This window comes from Zootoca vivipara, chromosome 11 (genome assembly GCF_965207765.1).
Source record: "Zootoca vivipara chromosome 11, rZooViv2.hap1.1, whole genome shotgun sequence".
In the NCBI taxonomy this organism is placed as follows: Eukaryota; Metazoa; Chordata; class Lepidosauria; order Squamata; family Lacertidae; genus Zootoca; species Zootoca vivipara.
The window spans coordinates 34803763-34822381 of NC_142594.1; the positions used below are offsets into that span (position 1 = coordinate 34803763).

At 42.5% G+C, this 18619-nt stretch overlaps 1 protein-coding gene across 1 annotated transcript in view; it reads right to left on the reverse strand.

Moving 5' to 3' along the window:
• Positions 1-18619, reverse strand: part of CUBN (cubilin) — a 139921-nt gene that overhangs the window by 13447 nt on the left and 107855 nt on the right. Inside the window, exons 49-59 of the mRNA XM_035129760.3 lie at positions 17437-17608; positions 14702-14908; positions 14018-14167; positions 13146-13267; positions 11692-11917; positions 10713-10900; positions 9065-9224; positions 7540-7689; positions 5888-6085; positions 2199-2328; positions 704-924 (exon numbers count right to left, since the gene is read on the reverse strand). Of these exons, the coding sequence (XP_034985651.3) occupies positions 704-924; positions 2199-2328; positions 5888-6085; positions 7540-7689; positions 9065-9224; positions 10713-10900; positions 11692-11917; positions 13146-13267; positions 14018-14167; positions 14702-14908; positions 17437-17608 (1924 nt within the window). The remainder of the gene's footprint in view (positions 1-703; positions 925-2198; positions 2329-5887; positions 6086-7539; positions 7690-9064; positions 9225-10712; positions 10901-11691; positions 11918-13145; positions 13268-14017; positions 14168-14701; positions 14909-17436; positions 17609-18619) is intronic.

The following is an 18619-nucleotide window of genomic DNA, read 5'->3' on the forward strand; positions in this document are numbered from 1 at the left end:
AGGAAAACATTCATAAACAATCATCGGCTGTTCCCCTGCCCTGTGTGGGGCAGTTCACCCTACGAGCTCAGGATTCTACCACCTCATTCTGCTGCACATGAAGGTAAGGCTGGTAAGGTAATGACTCAATAATATTAAACCTTTATACCTTACCCTCGCTATGAGTATAAAAAAGGGTACTTCAGGTCTACTAAGGTGCTAAGCATTCACGGATAAAGGTAAAGGTAAAGGGACCCCTGACCATTAGGTCCAGTCGTGACCGACTCTGGGGTTGCGGCGCTCATCTTGCTTTATTGGCCAAGGGAGCCAACGTACAGCTTCCAGGTCGTGTGGCCAGCATGACAAAGCCGCTTCTGGTGAACCAGAGCAGCGCACGGAAACGCCGTTTACCTTCCTGCTTGGAGCGGTACCTATTTATCTACTTGCACTTTGACGTGCTTTCGAACCGCTAGGTTGGCAGAGCTGGGACCGAGCAACGGGAGCTCACCCGTCGCAGGGATTTGAACCGCTGACCTTCTGATCAGCAAGCCCTAGGCTCTGTGGTTTAAGCAACAGCGCCACCTGTGTCCCAGTCTAGGTTTGCCCAAATGAAGCACCTAAGGAAAAGAAAACGTAGCAAAGATTTCCTACATCTCATGCTATTTCATAACAGCTGGCTTGCATTGAAGGTGCTGGGAGAATTCCCTTTGACCGTTCCTTTTACCTAGTGTCTCTCTGAACGATGCTCTCCATCCATTGGCTGTTCCAGAGGAATCAGTCCTGAACAGCAGCAGCAAGTTGTTTGTGGAGCTCTTGATAGAAGGCAGGGCGGCGGCTGCACCACAGAACGTGCCCAGGAGCGGAGCGTAGATGTTCAGGCCATCATACACAGTAACAGAATCCTTGTGGCAAGATGAGGATGCTTCAAGGTGGAAGCTGTTGAACCTGTCAAGGGCATTTTTACTAGTGAGTGGGATTGTTTCAGCCCTTCTTTTCTTAAAATGCTTTTGGGGATAAATAATAATGGCAACAGATATTGGTCTCAGTTGGGGTGACCAACGTGGCATCCTCTCATCAGCCCCAACCAGCGTAGTCAATGGACTAGTATTTTATTTCTTTACAGGAATACTTATATACTCTCAGCTCATTAAAAACAATCATGGCAGCATGCAAGAAAAATATGATTAAAGTATCATAAAACACAGAACAAATGAAGAACACCGAAACGTATCTACTCTTCAAAAGCGTTCCACTTTTGCTGGAAAGAATTATGGCAGAACCTGTCAAACTGGGTTTCTCTCGGTTCCTCATTTTTCCAATCTTTAGTTCAGTCTACATAATACGCAGACACAGAAGAAGAATGTACATGTTTTCCTGTATATTTATCCTATTAAATACTTTTGGGCCTAAAATATGCATTTTCTTCAAGCCATGTTCCCTACTATACTGTATTTTTGCATGTTCCTTTCACTTATATACAAAGATTGTGCACTTTTCGCTAATATTCACTTTTCGCACACACTTTTGGGTTGGCGATGTGCATCACAGAAATTCAGGGAAGTGCAAATTTCATTTTGGTTTGCATATTGGTCTGGGATGTGCAAATTAGGTGGACGCACATTAAAAAAAAATTCTTATCCCTCCCTGTCCACAGCACCTGAAGAGTACCATGGTGTCTACCCTGGTCTATTCAAGCACTGTGGCATTCTGACTTTTCTTGGGTGTGTTTTTTTTTTAATGGGAAAGGTTCTGGACTGAAGAAAAAGCACTTAACAGTAGAACTACCATCACAATCCAATGTACCTGTAAGGTTATTCAGAAATAAGTTCCACTCACTGACTTACAAATAAAGTTGCATAAAATTGCAGTCCTATGTATACTTGGAAACTAATCACACTGGGTGCAGCTAAGCTATTTTGAAAGTAAACTTCCATGGGATTGGCTGTATACCTTTAAAGCACATTTCTCTCCTCAGATAATTCTGGGAAGTGTAGCTTGTTAAGGGTTGCTGTGTGAGAGGTGAACCACAGTGCCCATAATTCTTTGAGGGAAATAATGTACTTTGAATATGCTTTAAATTTATAGTGTGTGCACAGTCCTAGGTACTAGGCACTAACAATTCCCATGCTTGCTGTCACTATAGTAGTTTAAAACCAAACCAAACCTAGAGACAAAGATTTTTTTCATCATAAACTGAAAACTGCTCTTGGCTTACATACTTGAGTGCCACTATCTTGTTGCTTCCGACGGTGATGTAGTACGAACAGTTCATGTTGTGATGATACTCAGTAAATGAATAGGTAGGGCTCCTGACTGTACCCCGAGAGCTGTTGAATACGCCGCCACAAGCTACAGTGAAAGGCAAAAGATTGTCATTACTGCCAAAGAACCTCTTTGCCATACACACTTTGGGTCTAGGGTTTCACTCAAATGCAGTAAGCGCTGGTCTATTTTGTTGATACCTGATAAAATATCCCTTTCATTTGCTCCTTCAGAGTTGGAGTCCAACAATATCTGGAGGGCAACATGGAGGTATACATTCTAGTATATATATAATTTGTTATATGGTTAAAAACCAGCGTATTCCATTTAATACAACATATACTAGTATGGATAAAGTAAAGTAAAGTAAAGTAAAATGGTAAGTAAGCAAACTTGAAGACATAGTAAATTAAAAGAAAGATAAATGTTTTATGTAGACATCATCATCATCATCATCATCATCATCATTATACCCCGCCTATCAATCTTTCCATCATTACAGGGGAAGAGCCTTTTGACAATGGGGATTTTTCTGTAACACCCATCTAAAACTGCACGTGTAAGGGCGGCACACTTTGCAAGTGTAAAGGCCCTCCTATGACCATGTACCTCTAACTGGGACAGGTAGGGAGTTGGTTTACAATATATCTCGCATTAGCAGTGGATGAAAAAGAAGGTGCCATAGGCCAGTTGTAAGGAACCTTTGGTTCTGCAGATGTTACTGCACCACAGCTCCCATCATCCCTGGCCAATGATCACGCTTGCTGAGGCTGATGGGAGTTGTAGTCCAGCAACTTCAAAAAGGCCAAAGGTGCTAAGGAACTGCATGCAGGCAAGCGAAAGGCATTCCGCTCAGAAGAGGGAGAAAGCTGGCGGAGGAGGGCCAGAGCAAAGAAACCAAAATGAGCTGCCAGGGAATTAAAAGCCCCCCTCCTTCACAACCAGCAAATGAATTCTGCGAAAGGGATTAGAGCTCTCTGCTCCTCCTCTGCCAGCCCTCAGGGAGGCAGTAAACTTTTGTGGGCTTATTTACAAGGGTGAACTACGGTAAAGTACAACAGAAGATGCAGATAAAACACAACAATGCATAAAAATTGCATTAAAAAAAGAAAAGAACCAGCAGAAACTGAGCACTGAGCCTGGAGGCTGAAGGCCTGCCTAAGCAACAATGCCATCGGGTAGGTGGCAAAATGCTTTCAATGGATCTCCTGAGACAGAGTCCACAGAGCGGCTGCCCCAGGCCATCTGCTGATAACCATAGAGGCTCATATGGGAGGAGACCATTGGTTTCTTTAATTATTTCAGCCACAGTGATGGTTGTTTCCTGTGTCCCTGATTACTTCACTGGTGCATGGGAAAGGCTTTGCAATGCATTAAATCATTCAGCTGGATTCAGTAGATCCCAACTTTTTGGAGGGGGAGTGTGATTAAGTGGCTTTGTAACTGCTGCATGGCTCCCTCAGGGTGAAAGTTAATGTCCGCTTTAAGATCTACTGAACAATTTGCAGCGGCAGAAGCCACAGTACATTCTTTTTAAAATTCTCCATAATGGATGCCATTGGGAGTCTGAGAGGTGGCTCAGTCTTTGTCCCTTGGTTCACAGCTCTCTGCAAAACCATCTGTGACCACCATTGTGCTCTGTTTTATAGTCTTCCATTTGGCAGTCAACCACTCTGGGCTCTCTCTTGACAAATCGCCCAAGCCCACTGCTGTCCAAGCTTCTAAAGGACTAGTCATCACAGCAACCACTAGCATTGCAAAGCAAATTCTTTAACAGGCAATGAATGCCTAGGCTCCCATTCCTCATTTACAGCTACGGTAGGGTGGCGTCTATCGAGCACTGCCCTTTGGACTGTTGACAAATAAGAGACAAAAGCACAAGAGGTTTAAAAAAGCGGCGCTTATGGTACGCAAGAAGAGAAAAGCTTCTCTCTTCTCCCCCCTTTTGTCTTTTGTGAAGGATGAAGCTAGAAGGAAACAGAATGTTCATGGCTAGAATGTGTTTTGCATGGGCCAAAAAGCCAATAAAAAGCTACTAGTCATACTTTACAAATGTCAGGAGTCAAAGGTCAGGTGGCAGCAGCCAATTTGAGTGAGTTATGAAGGCCTCTTTCACAAGTAAATTAACATTGTCATCCTTTCACAAGTAAATTAACATTGTCATGCCAGTAGCTCTCAGGATGACTCATTTCAAACAATGATACTTGATTTCATGCTTCGAGGCAAATGGCTGTTTCTCAAGGCTATGGGCAAGGAGGGGAACATACTACCTGGTACAAAAAATGAGGTTCACATACTTGTTATCGGCCCAAAGTTTGATTAAGTCTTTAAAAAAATGTTTTCCAATGTCAAGGTCTGTGAGTTAGCTGGGGCCTACCTATTCTCTTTGACTCAGAAGCCACTCTCGCATCCAAAGGATGAGGGTTTAGTTTTGTCCCTGCCTAGAATATTTTATACTGGACTAGACACTTCCATTAGCTCAATCCCATGGGCATTGGACAGTTTGTCTTTAAGAATATTGCACTATGTGATCTTTGCAGAGTAAATTCTTTGCAATGTAACAGAACTAAAGTGTTCATAGGAGCTTTCTTATGAGACCCAAATGAGATTAAAGTACAGGAAGTTTTTTTAAAAAAAGAGCAAACAAGAATAATGCTTTATAGGATGCATAAAATTTACAAAAATGTATTCTCTGGAAATGTGATGATGATGATGATAAAAAATTACAAGAACTCACTAAAAAAATGACTACAGATATATGCTGAATGTGTGCACATGAATTTCTCCATTCCGGATTCCACCATTTCAGTGGCAAAGGAGAAGCAGAGGGGAAATTGCTTGCTTTCTAGCATTCTGGCATTGAACATTGAATCATGCAAATATTAAAAACATGGCATTGCATTCAGGGTCATTTTGCTTCATTGCCAGTGGGATAGACACAATGAAAAGAGATGGCCTTGAACTGTTTATTTGGCATTGGGCTAATCCTGAGCGTTTTATGACAATTATTTCTGAAAACATGAGAAGTGCTTTGTGTGTGATATATGTCACAGCTAACTCTAAAACCAAGGATGAAACCCTAAAGCATACTTACCTGAAGCTAAGCCACGGTGATCACAGAAGGGGTTGCATCGCAACAATCGTCCATAGGGTGATATCCAATTAATGGGCTCCATCAGTGCAAAGATTTCTGTTTGAGCAATGGAAATTCTCCCTCTCTTCTCTCACATGCCCTCTAAATCTGTTCCAGGGGTTTCCCCCAGCCTTATGGAGCAGATTTGCGGGAAGACCACAGGGGATTCATACGAGGAGGAAAAGGGAGAAGTTCTATTGGGCAAGTGCATATCTTTGGGATGCATTAGTTGGATAGCATCCTTAGACTACAGATGCCCATACAGGTTACATGGATTACCCCTTGGCCCCAGTTCAAAATGTTCTCTAAGCAGTGGTTCTGAAAATGGGTGAGATTTTTCATTGGCTGGTGTCTTGTTTCTTTCTTTCTTTGTTTGTTTGTTTCAGATTTGGAGGAACCCACAAAGTCAAGGGATAGTTAGGTCTTCTTCCAGGGCAGCATTTCGTTGCCTGACGCATAGAAAGACATGTTGTTCCCACCAACAAAAGGCTATATTTAAATGTGGCTACTCACGGATTGCAGCGTAAGTGGCCAGAAATCCGACACCAACAATATGAGAATCTGTGTAGAAATTCAACAGTGCGGCTCCAACGATGCTGATAGGATGAGGGATTTCATTGCCGCAAAACGTTTCTTCGGGGTAAGGACCAGCTCTGTCCCCTCTGAAGACCTTCACTCCATCATAGGCACAATCTCCTAAGGCATTATGAGCTGCATGGCATCAAATTTAGAATGGTTCGTCAATATTTTGTGGAACTGTTTACCCAGCCTCTAATTACTTTTTAAAGACAATTTACCCCATCATAGAAAACAGACTAGGATACTACTTGTAGAGCAGGAGCGGGAAAACCTTTTCAGCCTAATGGGAAATCTTCAGGGGGGCACATGCCAACGGTGGGTGGAAGCAGAGGAAAAAGTGAATGGGGTCAGAGGCAAAGGCAGGTAGATCGTCTCCAGGCATCCCCAAACTTCGGCCCTCCAGATGTTTTGGACTACAATTCCCATCATCCCTGACCACTAGTCCTGTTAGCTAGGGATCATGGAAGTTGTAGTCCAAAACATCTGGAGGGCCGCAGTTCGGGGATGCCTGATCCTCTCCTTCATTTAATTTAAGGAAGAGAACATCACATACAGTATCAGAGGATAATTTTATATATATATATATATATATATATATATATATATATATATAGAGAGAGAGAGAGAGAGAGAGAGAGAGAGAGAGAGAGAGAGAGAGAGAGTGTCCCATATATATATATTTCAAATTTCCTTTCTCTCAAAACTGATTGCAAAACTGATCTCTTTTTCAAACTGCTTGGTTACAGGTTATTTTTTATATATGAAAAACAACAACCCTAAAGTGGATCATGCTATAACTGATAGGTAACATTCCTGCCTGCTGCAGGACTGCAGTTTTGTTTCTTGTTTTGTAGTAAACAAGAAGCTAGCCAAAAAGTAATAATCTGGAGTGGTACAAGCCAGCACAATGGTACAGTTGTTTCTGATTTCCAAAATGCAAGCACATGCCAAGATGAGTGAATCATCTCTTAGGAATCATCTCCCACTCCTAGTGTGCTCAATTTCAACTAAATATTTGTGATACAGTGTGTTCTGTATCCTTCTGGTTAGAGTGAGCCTAGAACACTTTTGAGCTATAATACATCCTTGCAAACACAGATAAAGAAGGAAACCGTTTGTTTAGAGACAGCTGGTCTTGGAGGCCTCAGAAAAGATAAATAGGAACACTAATCTTCTATGTGACTCCTTTACTGTTCCTGTAATGCTTTTCGGAAGTAACTACTCGCCAATGAAATTTTTCCTACTTTATGGATGCTTCTGAAATCCTCTTCATCTAGAATTCTACCCCAGTTTTCATTTCCCACAACTGCCTTAGAACAACATTGTGTGTGTGTATGTGAGTAGGGAAGTCTGATACATCAGTGTGGCAACTCCAGATTTGCTTACTCAATGTGAGGGCCAAGGACAGACAGCTGGGCCAATGAGCTGTGCTGTGCTGCTGGGAAAGCACTGCAGCAAGTGACCAAGATTTCCAGGAGCTGATACCTGCTCGGAATATGCCTTTAGACACATTCATTCTTCCAGAGGAAACGTTTTCACAATCTGGTAAATAATGAGGTGAAAGGATTAACATTTCTGTCACTTACATTGCAAACCGAATGTTTGGAAACGTAGGATGACAATGGACTGCGGCTCCACATCTATGATATAATTGCAATTCAAGTTGTTGCCGTATTGAAGGGGAAAGTTAGGAGAGGCAATTCGACCTGATGGCGCAGTGAAGTTCGCTCCACACCCTGCATGCAAACAAAGAAACACAGTCAGTTGCCATTGGAAAAGTTCAAAATCAATTATCTCCATGTGATTTCTGGGTATAAGGACAGAATGGTAAGGACATGTAAAATACTTTCCATTTTTTGCAGCCTATAAAGTGTCTCAGTGCATGCTCTGGAAAGGTATTAAAGTCAAGCAAAAAATTAAAATACGTCAGTTTAGTTTTATTATTTATCCTCTACCCATCCAAATGAATGTTTAAGTTGATTTACAAGCAATTAATGATTATTGCTAGTATTTTTTATTTTATTTTTAAAATTAGAACCAATGCATTTGTCTCACATTTCTCATTCTAATACACCTAAGATCAGGCTTCCTCAACCTTGGCCCTCCAGCTGTTTTTGGCCTACAACTCCCATGATCCCTAGCTAGCAGGACCAGTGGTCAGGGATGATGGGAATTGTAGTCTCAAAACATCTGGAGGGCCGAGGCTGAGGAAGCCTGATCTAAGATCCTAGCTCTCACTAAGATGTGAGAGCTATACCACTTCAAACCTCAGGTGGGGTCTCATGTGTCTGTATATTCCTCTACAGCAAAATAAGATAAATCCTGCATACTGTATAGACAACCTGCAAAGGAGAAAGTGTGCAAAACTGGAATGTTCTCCTTGAGAAATTTAGTTGTCTGTGTGTAAATAATATTTTCTATAAAAGAGGATTTACTCTTGTGAGCCTTTGCTTGCAATGTGATGTAGAATAGCTACAACTGAACTTAAATCTCCACGCATGCCCTGGGATATGGGTCCATTGTGCCATCAGTTTGCATCAGTGTATCAAGCCTATAAGATTTGGTTAGTGTCGCAGTACACTGCCACAAATGGAGCTCCTGTGGGCAACGGGAAGTCCTTTACTCCTATCCTCTGCATTTGTGATGCCACTGTACTGACACAGTTTGAATTAACCTCCCAATAAACAGTGCCAACAATATAGAGGCCTACATCCTAATCAGTTTCCAATCCAGGTGTGCAAGCACCCAAGCTACACCTCCAATATAGATGGCGCTTCAGATGTAGATCATCACAGCAATCCTCGGATTCAAAATTATTTACTACATTTTACTTCTTTAAGACCAGAATGCATCTAACTCTTCCAGGAAGGCTAAATATTGTGCTGCTGAATATAAAACTCTCCAAGGACTTATTTTAGCATATTTGTAGTTTTGCTTTCTATTCTGTGCCTGGCATTTTATAGCACAGTACAGTTATTAGTAATTTTATCACTATGGCTCTCTATTTTGTTTTGCTTGGATTTATTTTATATATTTTACAAAGACTCTTTTTTCTAATGCTGACCATTGACCATAAGAAAGAGGTTGATTGATATTGATTGATTTACTCACTGCTTATAAAAGATGCAGAGAAGCCACGTCCTGGGGTGTCCTGTGACTGAAACACTACTGTCATCACATTTCCTGGTGCAACAATAGGTCCGGGAGCTGAATTTCCACACCCAACAGCTAATACTGCATCTTCCTGTTCAATATCATGTCCTCTCAACACCTGGGGGAAAGGATTACTCTTTTTTTGAACATCTAAATAAGGCATCATGCGGATTTTCATTTTACACCAGCTCCAAACAGTTTTGGCAATCCTGATTTTACCTTACAGGCCAGCAAAACAGTAGGATGTTAGACTCGTACAGAAAGACAATGGGCATATAATAAAAAATACCCACTGCCCCTCAATGAGGCCAAACTTAGATTCACAAAATGTTTAGGGGTATGTGTACCCCTGCGTCCCCCCAGAAAAAAGCACTGTTTATATGTACTGTGCATAACTGAGGAAGAAACACCTGAAATCACCTATCAATGTTCAAATGCAGCCTCAAACGTAGACCAGAGACCTGGTGGAATTAATGGTGTGCTTAGCATTAATTCACTCTTGAATCTAACCCTGCTTGGGTGAGCTTTTCATTATGGGAGAAAACATATTAAAATCCGTTGAGGTCAACAAGCTCAAATTGTGCTGAGCACAATTATTAATGCACAGGTGTTGCTGGTGGAGACACCTGGAGAACCTGGACTTGTATTCCCAAAAGTCTAGTACAGCTCTTTTGTGTATGCAACAGCTTCCCTTTTCAAAAGGAAAGGCATCAAATCGCTTTCTTTAATGGCACATTGAATGTTTCACCCAAAGAGCCACAGTGGGCAAATCCTTTCTGATATCTGCACCCCCCACCAAGGATCTCTTGTGCACAAAAGCATATTTCAATTAACATTTTCAAACTCTATCCCATTCAGTAGGCTGAAACATGAACTCTAAATTGGCCAAGGTATATTCCCATTGCTTCTATAAATACATATGCCATCTTGGCCCTCTTTGAGCAGTAATCCAGCAGCTCATGTCTTCCTACACGATGATAAATTATGCCTGCCCTTTATGAACAAGTGGGAGTTGTGTGCTTTTGCACAGTCTGGGAATAACAACACACACCATCTGCCAAATTCTTTAGAAAACTATTACACTCTAAGGAATGCCAAACATCCCCTTCTCTTCAAGTGTCTTCCAGAGAAGCAGATCTTTAACAGCCAAGGAAGTATACACGATTCTTTTGTTATTCCTGAACATTTCCAGGTATTTGATGAAAGCAACATTAAAGAAAAAGGTTTTCTGATACAGAATGCATATCAATTCATGTAGAAGCAGGCACAGATTGGGGTGCTTTTCTGTCATTGTTTTTCATATAAGATGCGAATAACTTGGCCTTGTTTTTCCAAAAAGACCCTTGCTGAGGGACCAATCCTAAGCACCCTGGGAGGACTGCCAAGGGGCCATTGGATGCTGTGGACCTGCCTGTCCACCTCTGGAGTGGGACATCTGTGGGCAGACAGGAAAATTCACCAGCACGGAAGTGAGATGCTTTACAGAGTCAGTCCTTCTACTTACCTGCAGCTCAATCCTCAGACCTGCTTCGCCAGCCTAAAACTGCTGGTGAACTATACTCACACTTACCATAGTCCACAATACTGACAAAACGTGTTTGCTTACCTTCACATAATTGCTCTGACACTGTCCATAGCTATCCGGAATCTGGAAATTCTCATTGAAGGTTATCTCCAAATGTTTGCTTTCATGGGTAATTATTGTCCATGAGCACCTAATGTTACTAGGAAAGTCCTGGGGCCAGTGAGGAGAACGGATGGTGCCATTTTCGGAATGAAGGATGCCCCCACATCCTGCAGAAATGGCAGAGGATTATAGAATGAGTAAAAAAATGCATGCATTTGGATGGAAGATCACACTACGCAGTCTTTTCCTGGTGAAAAGGTATGGTTTCGTGGTCAGGTGGCAGTGGTTTCTTGTGCTAACTGTTGGAGGTAGGACCATCACTCAGTGGCAGAGTGCATGCTTTTCATACAGTAAGTCTGAGGTTCGATCCCTGCCATCTCTAGGTGGAGCTTTCTGAAACCTCGGAGAGCTGCTGCCATTTAACGCGGAAGACAAAACTAGATGAACCAATTGTCCAAGGCAGCTCTCTACTTTCCCAACCACTTGTAACCAAAAGCAGTCATGGATTACTTATGTAGCACACTCTGAAAAGTGTATTATTAATAAGTCCCTATATCAGAGTATCTTTCCTGACTGTGTGCAGTGGTCTACTAACAGGCAATTCACAAAGAGTTTGCATGTATCAACGGCTTTCACTCAGCTCTCCCTGCCTCTGTGTCAACATCTCAACAATAGCTTAAGGAGCATTTACTGCATTGATGCGGATCATGCAAATGGGCCCTAAAAGGGTCTTTTAAAAGGGAGTGGAAGATGGACCTATTTTTTTGCCCATGGTATACCTGCATTTTATCTCTGACTCTCAAAGATTTCCTTCATTAAAATTGTTCTTTATTCCAGCAATGGAGACATTTCCCTGTCCACTACCATATCCAGAGATGGAGGGGGTTGGGGAGTCCTACTTCACAACAGTCAATGCTATGCATTAGAAGGAAGGAATTTATAATGTTTTCCTGCTTACCTAAAGAATCTGCAGTCCATGTTGCATAGAAACCATCTCCCTGCACTGAGTGGTCGGAATTGAAGTTTATTAATAACTGATTGGAGCCTGACTGAATGGTGCCTGGTGATGAAGCTCCACAGTATCGTCCAATGACAGGAGAACTCGGAGATCCACCATTCAGAATGGTGAGCGAGTCCCATCTACAGGTCCTGTCATTTTCAATTTCAAAGTCCACAAAAGTAAGCTGTGGGAGAGCAGTAAGAGATGACTGTGAACATAGAATAGTATTTGCAAAAATGCACCGGAAACAGAGCTATCTCAGTCTACTAAAAGCTTTATATGATAAAATAATCTATTTGTCCTCATTCTTACTCCAAAAAAACAGACATCATGATGTGCTCAGTTCCCTTACTTGTCCTACTTCCTTTTTTATTTAGGAGGAAGTGCTAAATAGAACCAAGCCAAACACAACCCACCAACCTTTTATTGTAGCTACCAAGGTGTTTAACAGCCTCCTGTTTTTCTAATCCCAGGAAAATGAAAAAAAGAGAGAATTTTACTGAGCTGCAGGTATTTGCTGGAGAGATTAATGCAGCTTAGTGCAGGGGAACCCGGCATTTTTGGTGAACGCATCTGGAAACACATTGTCGTGCACACCAAAATGTACCCATTCGGTGATGCTCAGCACTGCCCCACCCCCCAAAAAACAGGTAAAACACCTACACTCCCCTCAAACAAATAAAACAGACAAAAAATCACACATACACAAACATTGCAAAAAAAAGAACAATAGTTCATTTAAAAAATATACAACAAAAATTAGAAGGGGCAGAGGGTCTTGGAAGGAGTCAAGTGGGTGGTTTGAGGGCATGATGACACCCATACTCTCAATTAGAGTACTTCATGTAAAAGTTGCCTTGTTCTTATGGATAAAATACACCTATTTATTTTATTATAAGCTAGGACCCTCGTACTTACGGGACCGTCTCTCCCGGTATGCCCCGCGGAGGACCTTAAGGTCCATAAATAGTCAATAAATAGTAACATAGTAAATAGTCCATAAATAGTAACACCTTAGAGGTCCTGGGTCCAAAGGAAATCAGATTAGCCTCAACTAGAACCAGGGTCTTCTCAACACTGGCTCTGACCTGGTGGAACGTTCTGTCTCCTGAGACCAGGGCCCTGCAGGACTTGATTTCTTTCAGCAGGGCCTGTAAGACAGAGTTGTTCTGCCTGGCATTTGGCCTGGCGCCAACCTGATCCCCTCCCCCATTTTCGCTTTCCCTTCCATATGAGGCTGCATTTTTAATTTTAATTTTAATGTATTTAGTCTTGTTCTTAAGTTGTATTTTAATCAGTTGTTCTATATCTAGTGTTAGCCACCCTGAGCCTGGCCTTGGCTGGGGAGGTCAGGGTATAAATAAATTATTATTATTATTATTATTATTATTATTATTAATAATAATACTCACATTGATGGTATGTCCCTCTGGTGCTACCAAGAGCCAGGAGCAATGGCTAGAACTATTGTAAGGTGCTGGGTAGTTAGGGCTTGAGATAATTCCACTTTCACCTTCCACCACACCACCACAGGCTGAAATAAAATTTGAGATATTTGAAGAAGGTTTGTTCATTGGCTCATAGAAAATGCAGACATGCCAATTCCTAGGTGGCTTCATTGGGTGGGTGGGTGGGTTGGAACACACCACCTGCATTGCTTGCATTCGCACATAACAGGAAGCCATTGTTTGTTTCAAGCATATCTTTTAACAAGCCACAAGCCATTTCAACAACAACAATCTTTATTACGGTCCATAGACCCATCAATTCGTTACCAAGCGATACACAGCTGGGACACCCCCGCCCTCAAACCACTCAGACATCTTACTCAAATTCGGAATAGGAAACATTAGTTCTTGTAAAAGAACCCTGCAGTTGGCATGGTGGGGGCACATGCCCCTTGTGGTCTGGCCTCTGCCTGGCCTGCTCCTACAGAAAACTTCAATCTTGACCCCTCCCCTGTACTTTGGGTTTGGTTTTTTTTTACAAAAAAAATTATTAAAATTGTACGTTAAAAAAAAAATCTGCCCTTCCTCCCTATTTCCCCCCGATCCTGATTTTTGTACAGGCTTGTCTACCAATTGGGAATCTTGGTTTTTATATACAGTTCTGAGAGCTTCAAACCAAGGAGAGACTTTGCAGACAAGCCATTTCACAGATGAGCAAACATGGTATGTCCCATGTTCACGTCATGGTTTATTAATAGAAAACAGGTTGTTTGCTTTGCACCTTCAGTACAACCTGCTAGAATCACCATACACAGGAAAAGTAACAGGAAACTTACCCAGAGATCCATAGTGGATGAAGAATCCTTTGTCCCTATTTTGATCATTGCTCAAAAATTGTATCCAGGTCTGAGGAGCTGCTATTAGCAGTGGATGCTGAGGTGGGCTGTGGCCACATAGTCGGTATAAGAGCTCTCCATCAGAATCCCCTAAATAGAAAAACGGTGCTATGAAATATCTAAAGCCAGCTAAACTTGGCTGCCTCAAAACAAGCAAAGATACAAAGTTGTTGCAGTACCTTGGCTTCGTGAACCAATGCCCCTGTTATTAATTGACAACCATGGTTTAATCACAGTTTAAGAATGTATGCACAACTGCACCATTTGCCCCTCTCTGGCTAGGGAAAACTGATATTTTGTTATAGTCCGATGAATAAAATGAAATACGGAATAAGAGAGGGTAAAAGGAGGCATTCCAAGGGCAGCTTGAGATCAACTGGACCAATGCACTTCCATTCCTACAACACATACCTTGAGGTGGAGGGTGGGGGGGATAGGACCAAAGCAGAATAAAGGAATAACAACAAGGAAAACTCAAAATCCCACCACAATCACCTTTCACCCTGCCCAGTAGAGCTATGGATTTGACTGTTCATTCGCCACAACTCTTCTGCTGCCATCACCATGCTCCCCACTAGAATTGCTCTGTTATTTATTCACTGGTTACAGGCAGCTGTAACTTACCTCTCCGGATTTCTAAGTAGTCGTTCTGGCAATTAATGTGCTGCTCCAAGTGGAAATCTCCAAAGAGAAGGTAAAGAGTTGTGATGGATGGCTGTGGATTTTGGATGACCCACTCACAGTTCAGGTTGTTTGCATAATTGCTGGTGCCATCATAACCAGGAGAAGTGAGATTCCCACCACCTGAACTGAGCAGATGGCTGCCACACACTGGGAAAAAACACACCATTTGGAACAGTAAGGCAACATTTCATTATTTACCTATTTATTACATTCACATCTCACCTTTCTTCCAAGGAGGTCAAGGTGGTGTACACGGTTTTGCCCTTCCCAACTTTTTCTCACAACAATTATATGAGATGAGTTAAGTGGAGAGACAATGACTGGCCGAACATCGTCTTCCACATTCCACTGTTGATATTGGTACTAGTCTACCACTGATTACCAGGCCAATATTCTTGGTACTTCTATTACTCCATAACTCTCAAAGCAGGCAACACATTTGAAAAAAAAATTAACATGGTAAAATCTCTTCTTCTAATATGCCTCGAAGAGTTGATCATTCCACTGCCCAAACATACCAGAGAGGCACGGCAAGTTCTGACGTTATTTCGCCCTATTTCGCCCTTTAAAGACTGGCAAAATGGCTTGCTGTTGAAACACTCTGATTAAAGTCTATGTCACAGAAGTAGTGGTTCGGCCACCACAGGTAGCCAATGTGGTGCCCTTCAGACGCTGCTGGATCCAAACCCCAGCACCACCAACCTGTAAGGTCAGAGGTCAACACTGATGGGAATTGTAGTCTGGCAACATGTTGCAGATGTTGCATTGGCTACCACAGTATTAAAGATAGGGGTGCTCCAAGACATTTCACTGCTGAAAAGCAAATGAATCTTCACTGCAAAGTACATACCGTGTTTCCCCCTTTTTAAGACACCGTCTTATTACTTTTTTTTCTCAAAAAACCACAGGGTGGCTTATTTTTGGTGGCATGTCTTACTGGTATTTTTATTACGAGTCTGAGGGAAGGGAGGTGTGCAGCCCTCTCTCCCCGGCCCTGGGATGTTCGCGAAGGGCTGCTCTCTCTCTCCTCCAAGGTGGGGACTCACTTAATAGCAATCTGCTACACTGGAGCTTCTTAAATCTAAACCAGTATAATGGAATCTATCTGTGTGATACAGTCCTAGCAGTAGCCTATACGTAAAGCAAGCAAGGATCTCTACCAGCCAGCTGCCCAAGACTTAAGTTCCAACAGTCTGATGTTCCAACAATGTAGCACTTTGTAGTCACTGATAGCAAAGAAGCTACCTGCTGAGAACAAAGAAGCCAGCTAAGCAGCAATTAAGATTGCTGACTTGGTAAATGGTAGCAATTGAGAAGCAATTGAGCCAGCGAGGTGAGGAAGCACGTGTTGTTAGGACCTGCAGTTTAACTTTTGTGTAGAGCAGCGTTTAGCAGCTCCGTTTAGCAGCTCGCAAACAGCGAAGGAAAAAGTCCTTAATAAATAAAAAAAAGTCCCCAAGGCAAGGACTGCGATCCAAACTACTTACAAATCCTTAAAGGGGCAGCTCCACAGACAACCAAGCAGCATAAGGTAGAAAGAAAACTGCAGCAGGCTTTTTAAAAGGCTGCCTTATGCCTTCGGTAAAAGCAAGGAGACAACAATCAGACACGGGAGATTCCCGTTAAGAGGAAATCAACGTGCATTGAATGGAAAGGTGGGGGGAAGCGAGAGGTGGGCTGTGTGTGTGTGTGTGTGTGTGTGTGTGTGTGAGAGAGAGAGAGAGAGAGAGAGAGAGAGAGAGAGAGAGAGAGAGAGAGAGACCCAGGGAGGGAGAGAGAGACAGACGCGCGCACGGAGGTCTCTCCCTAAAAGGGAAAACAGCCTTTGCATTCTTCAATCGCCCCTCTTTTCTTCCTCGTGCCTTCATCTCCTCCCCACCCCACTTTTCTCCCCTTCACCAAGTAGAGCTTACACAGCTTGGCTAAAAAAATATTTTTGGATCCTTTTATTTAAAAAAATGCTCTCAGAAACGGGAAAGGGAAATCACGAGGCTTTGGCAGCCAGCAGCTACGGCTGTTCGGTGCATTTTTACAAGCTTTTAAAGGAAATACGTGTCTGTGGAACGACAGCAAAATGGGGAGAGATTTTTAGGGGGGGGGGAGTTGGCTGGCGGGAGGGGGGTTATTGCTAGTGGGTGAAGGGTCTATCAGTATGTCTTATTTTCGGGGTATGGCTTGTATCGCGCAATTGCTTAGAAATCCTGCTATGGCTTATATTATGCCTACGTCTTAAAAAGGGGGAAAGACGGTAATATCCAAGGCTGGTTGTGTTATTTCGGGATGTGAGGCAGAAAATCCCATGAGTACCTGTCCTTGAGAATAAAAATGTAATACTAATAAGTTAAATAACTAGAATTTCCCATCTTTTCATGGCATTCAAAATCAGGGACCCAAGGCGGCCACTTCACTTTTTCTAACGATAGGGCAGGCCCTGATTAGACACTCATTGGGCAGGTCAAAAATTAGGCAGAATCTTTCATTTACTCCTCACCTCCAGTTCTCCTCCTTGCATGTTAAAGATGCAAGCAGAGAACTGTAATACTGGAACTTCATATAAGTCAGTTTAAAGAGAAATACCATGTTATAAGAAAGCTGCTAAACAGACTTTATATTAATTCTTTTTGTCAGTGCTAAGTTGCAAAAACAAAACAAAACCCCCCAACATGCTCTATTACCTGCTTCTTCATCAGAAGCATATGTAATTCTGAAGCTTGCCTCAAAACCATCATGACTTTTTACCATTACGATGGTTATCTTGTTTCCAGAGGATTTCACCTGAGTCCCTGGAGCCACCAAACCACACAGCGTGGAGAGTCGAGGTGCGTTTTCACCAAAGCCATTGTGAACCTACTTGCCAAATAGAGAATAACATTAACAAGCAGACCTTTAGAAAAGGCTTTCTTCTAAGTGTGGTATGACCCTCAACATGCCTCAAACCCCATTGAAATTACAGTGGTGCCTCGCTTAACGAATGCCCTGCTTAACGAAATTTCCTCTTAACGAAAGGATTTTTCAAGCGGAGGTTGCCTCGCTAGACGAATTCATTTTATGAAAAATTCGTCTAGCGAATCGCGGTTTCCCATAGGAATGCATTGAAATTCAATTAATGCGTTCCTATGGGCAAAAAAAATTCAAAAAAAATTCAATGCATTCCTATGGGATTCGCTAGACGAATTTTTCGTTATAAGAAAAGACCCGTGGAACGAATTAAATTCGTCTAGCGAGGCACCACTGTATGGAACAAATGTGCTTTGAAACATGTAGGAGGAAGGGGAGTCGGAAGGTGCTTTACACCGAGTCAGCTCATTGGTCCATCCGGCTCAGTGTTGACTTGAGTGGCAGAAGCTTTTAGGGGTCTTTCCCAGGTCCACCTGGAGATACTCAGGTCTGAGCTAGGGACTTTGTATATATAAGACATGTGCATTACCACAGAGTCCCTTTCCAAGCTCTTCAGTCAAGATTGCCAAATTATTGCAGTCAAGACTGATACTCTACATGGCAGGGAGGAGGAGGTTGCACTCAGGATCAGATATTCCACCTCTTCTGCTGCTGCAGCCTGCCTAGCTGCCTTCCTTGTGCCCAAACCTTTGTGTGGTGTGGGACTTCAAAACTGCACCAGTGGGCAAGCATGCCAGTCATAGCAACACTGATCATAGCAACCTGTTGCAAAGCAAGGAATTCCAGCCATGGAGGTATTAGGAGGGATATCAGGGAGTGGATTAGGTTTGGTAAACCCAACTTCCCTGTGTTTTAAATGCATCGGTACTATTTGCACTGGAAGTTGGTCTATTTGGATAAAGGGGGCATTGCCACACCAACCTCAGCCTGTCCTCAGTCAGCCCCCACCTGCTGCTTTCC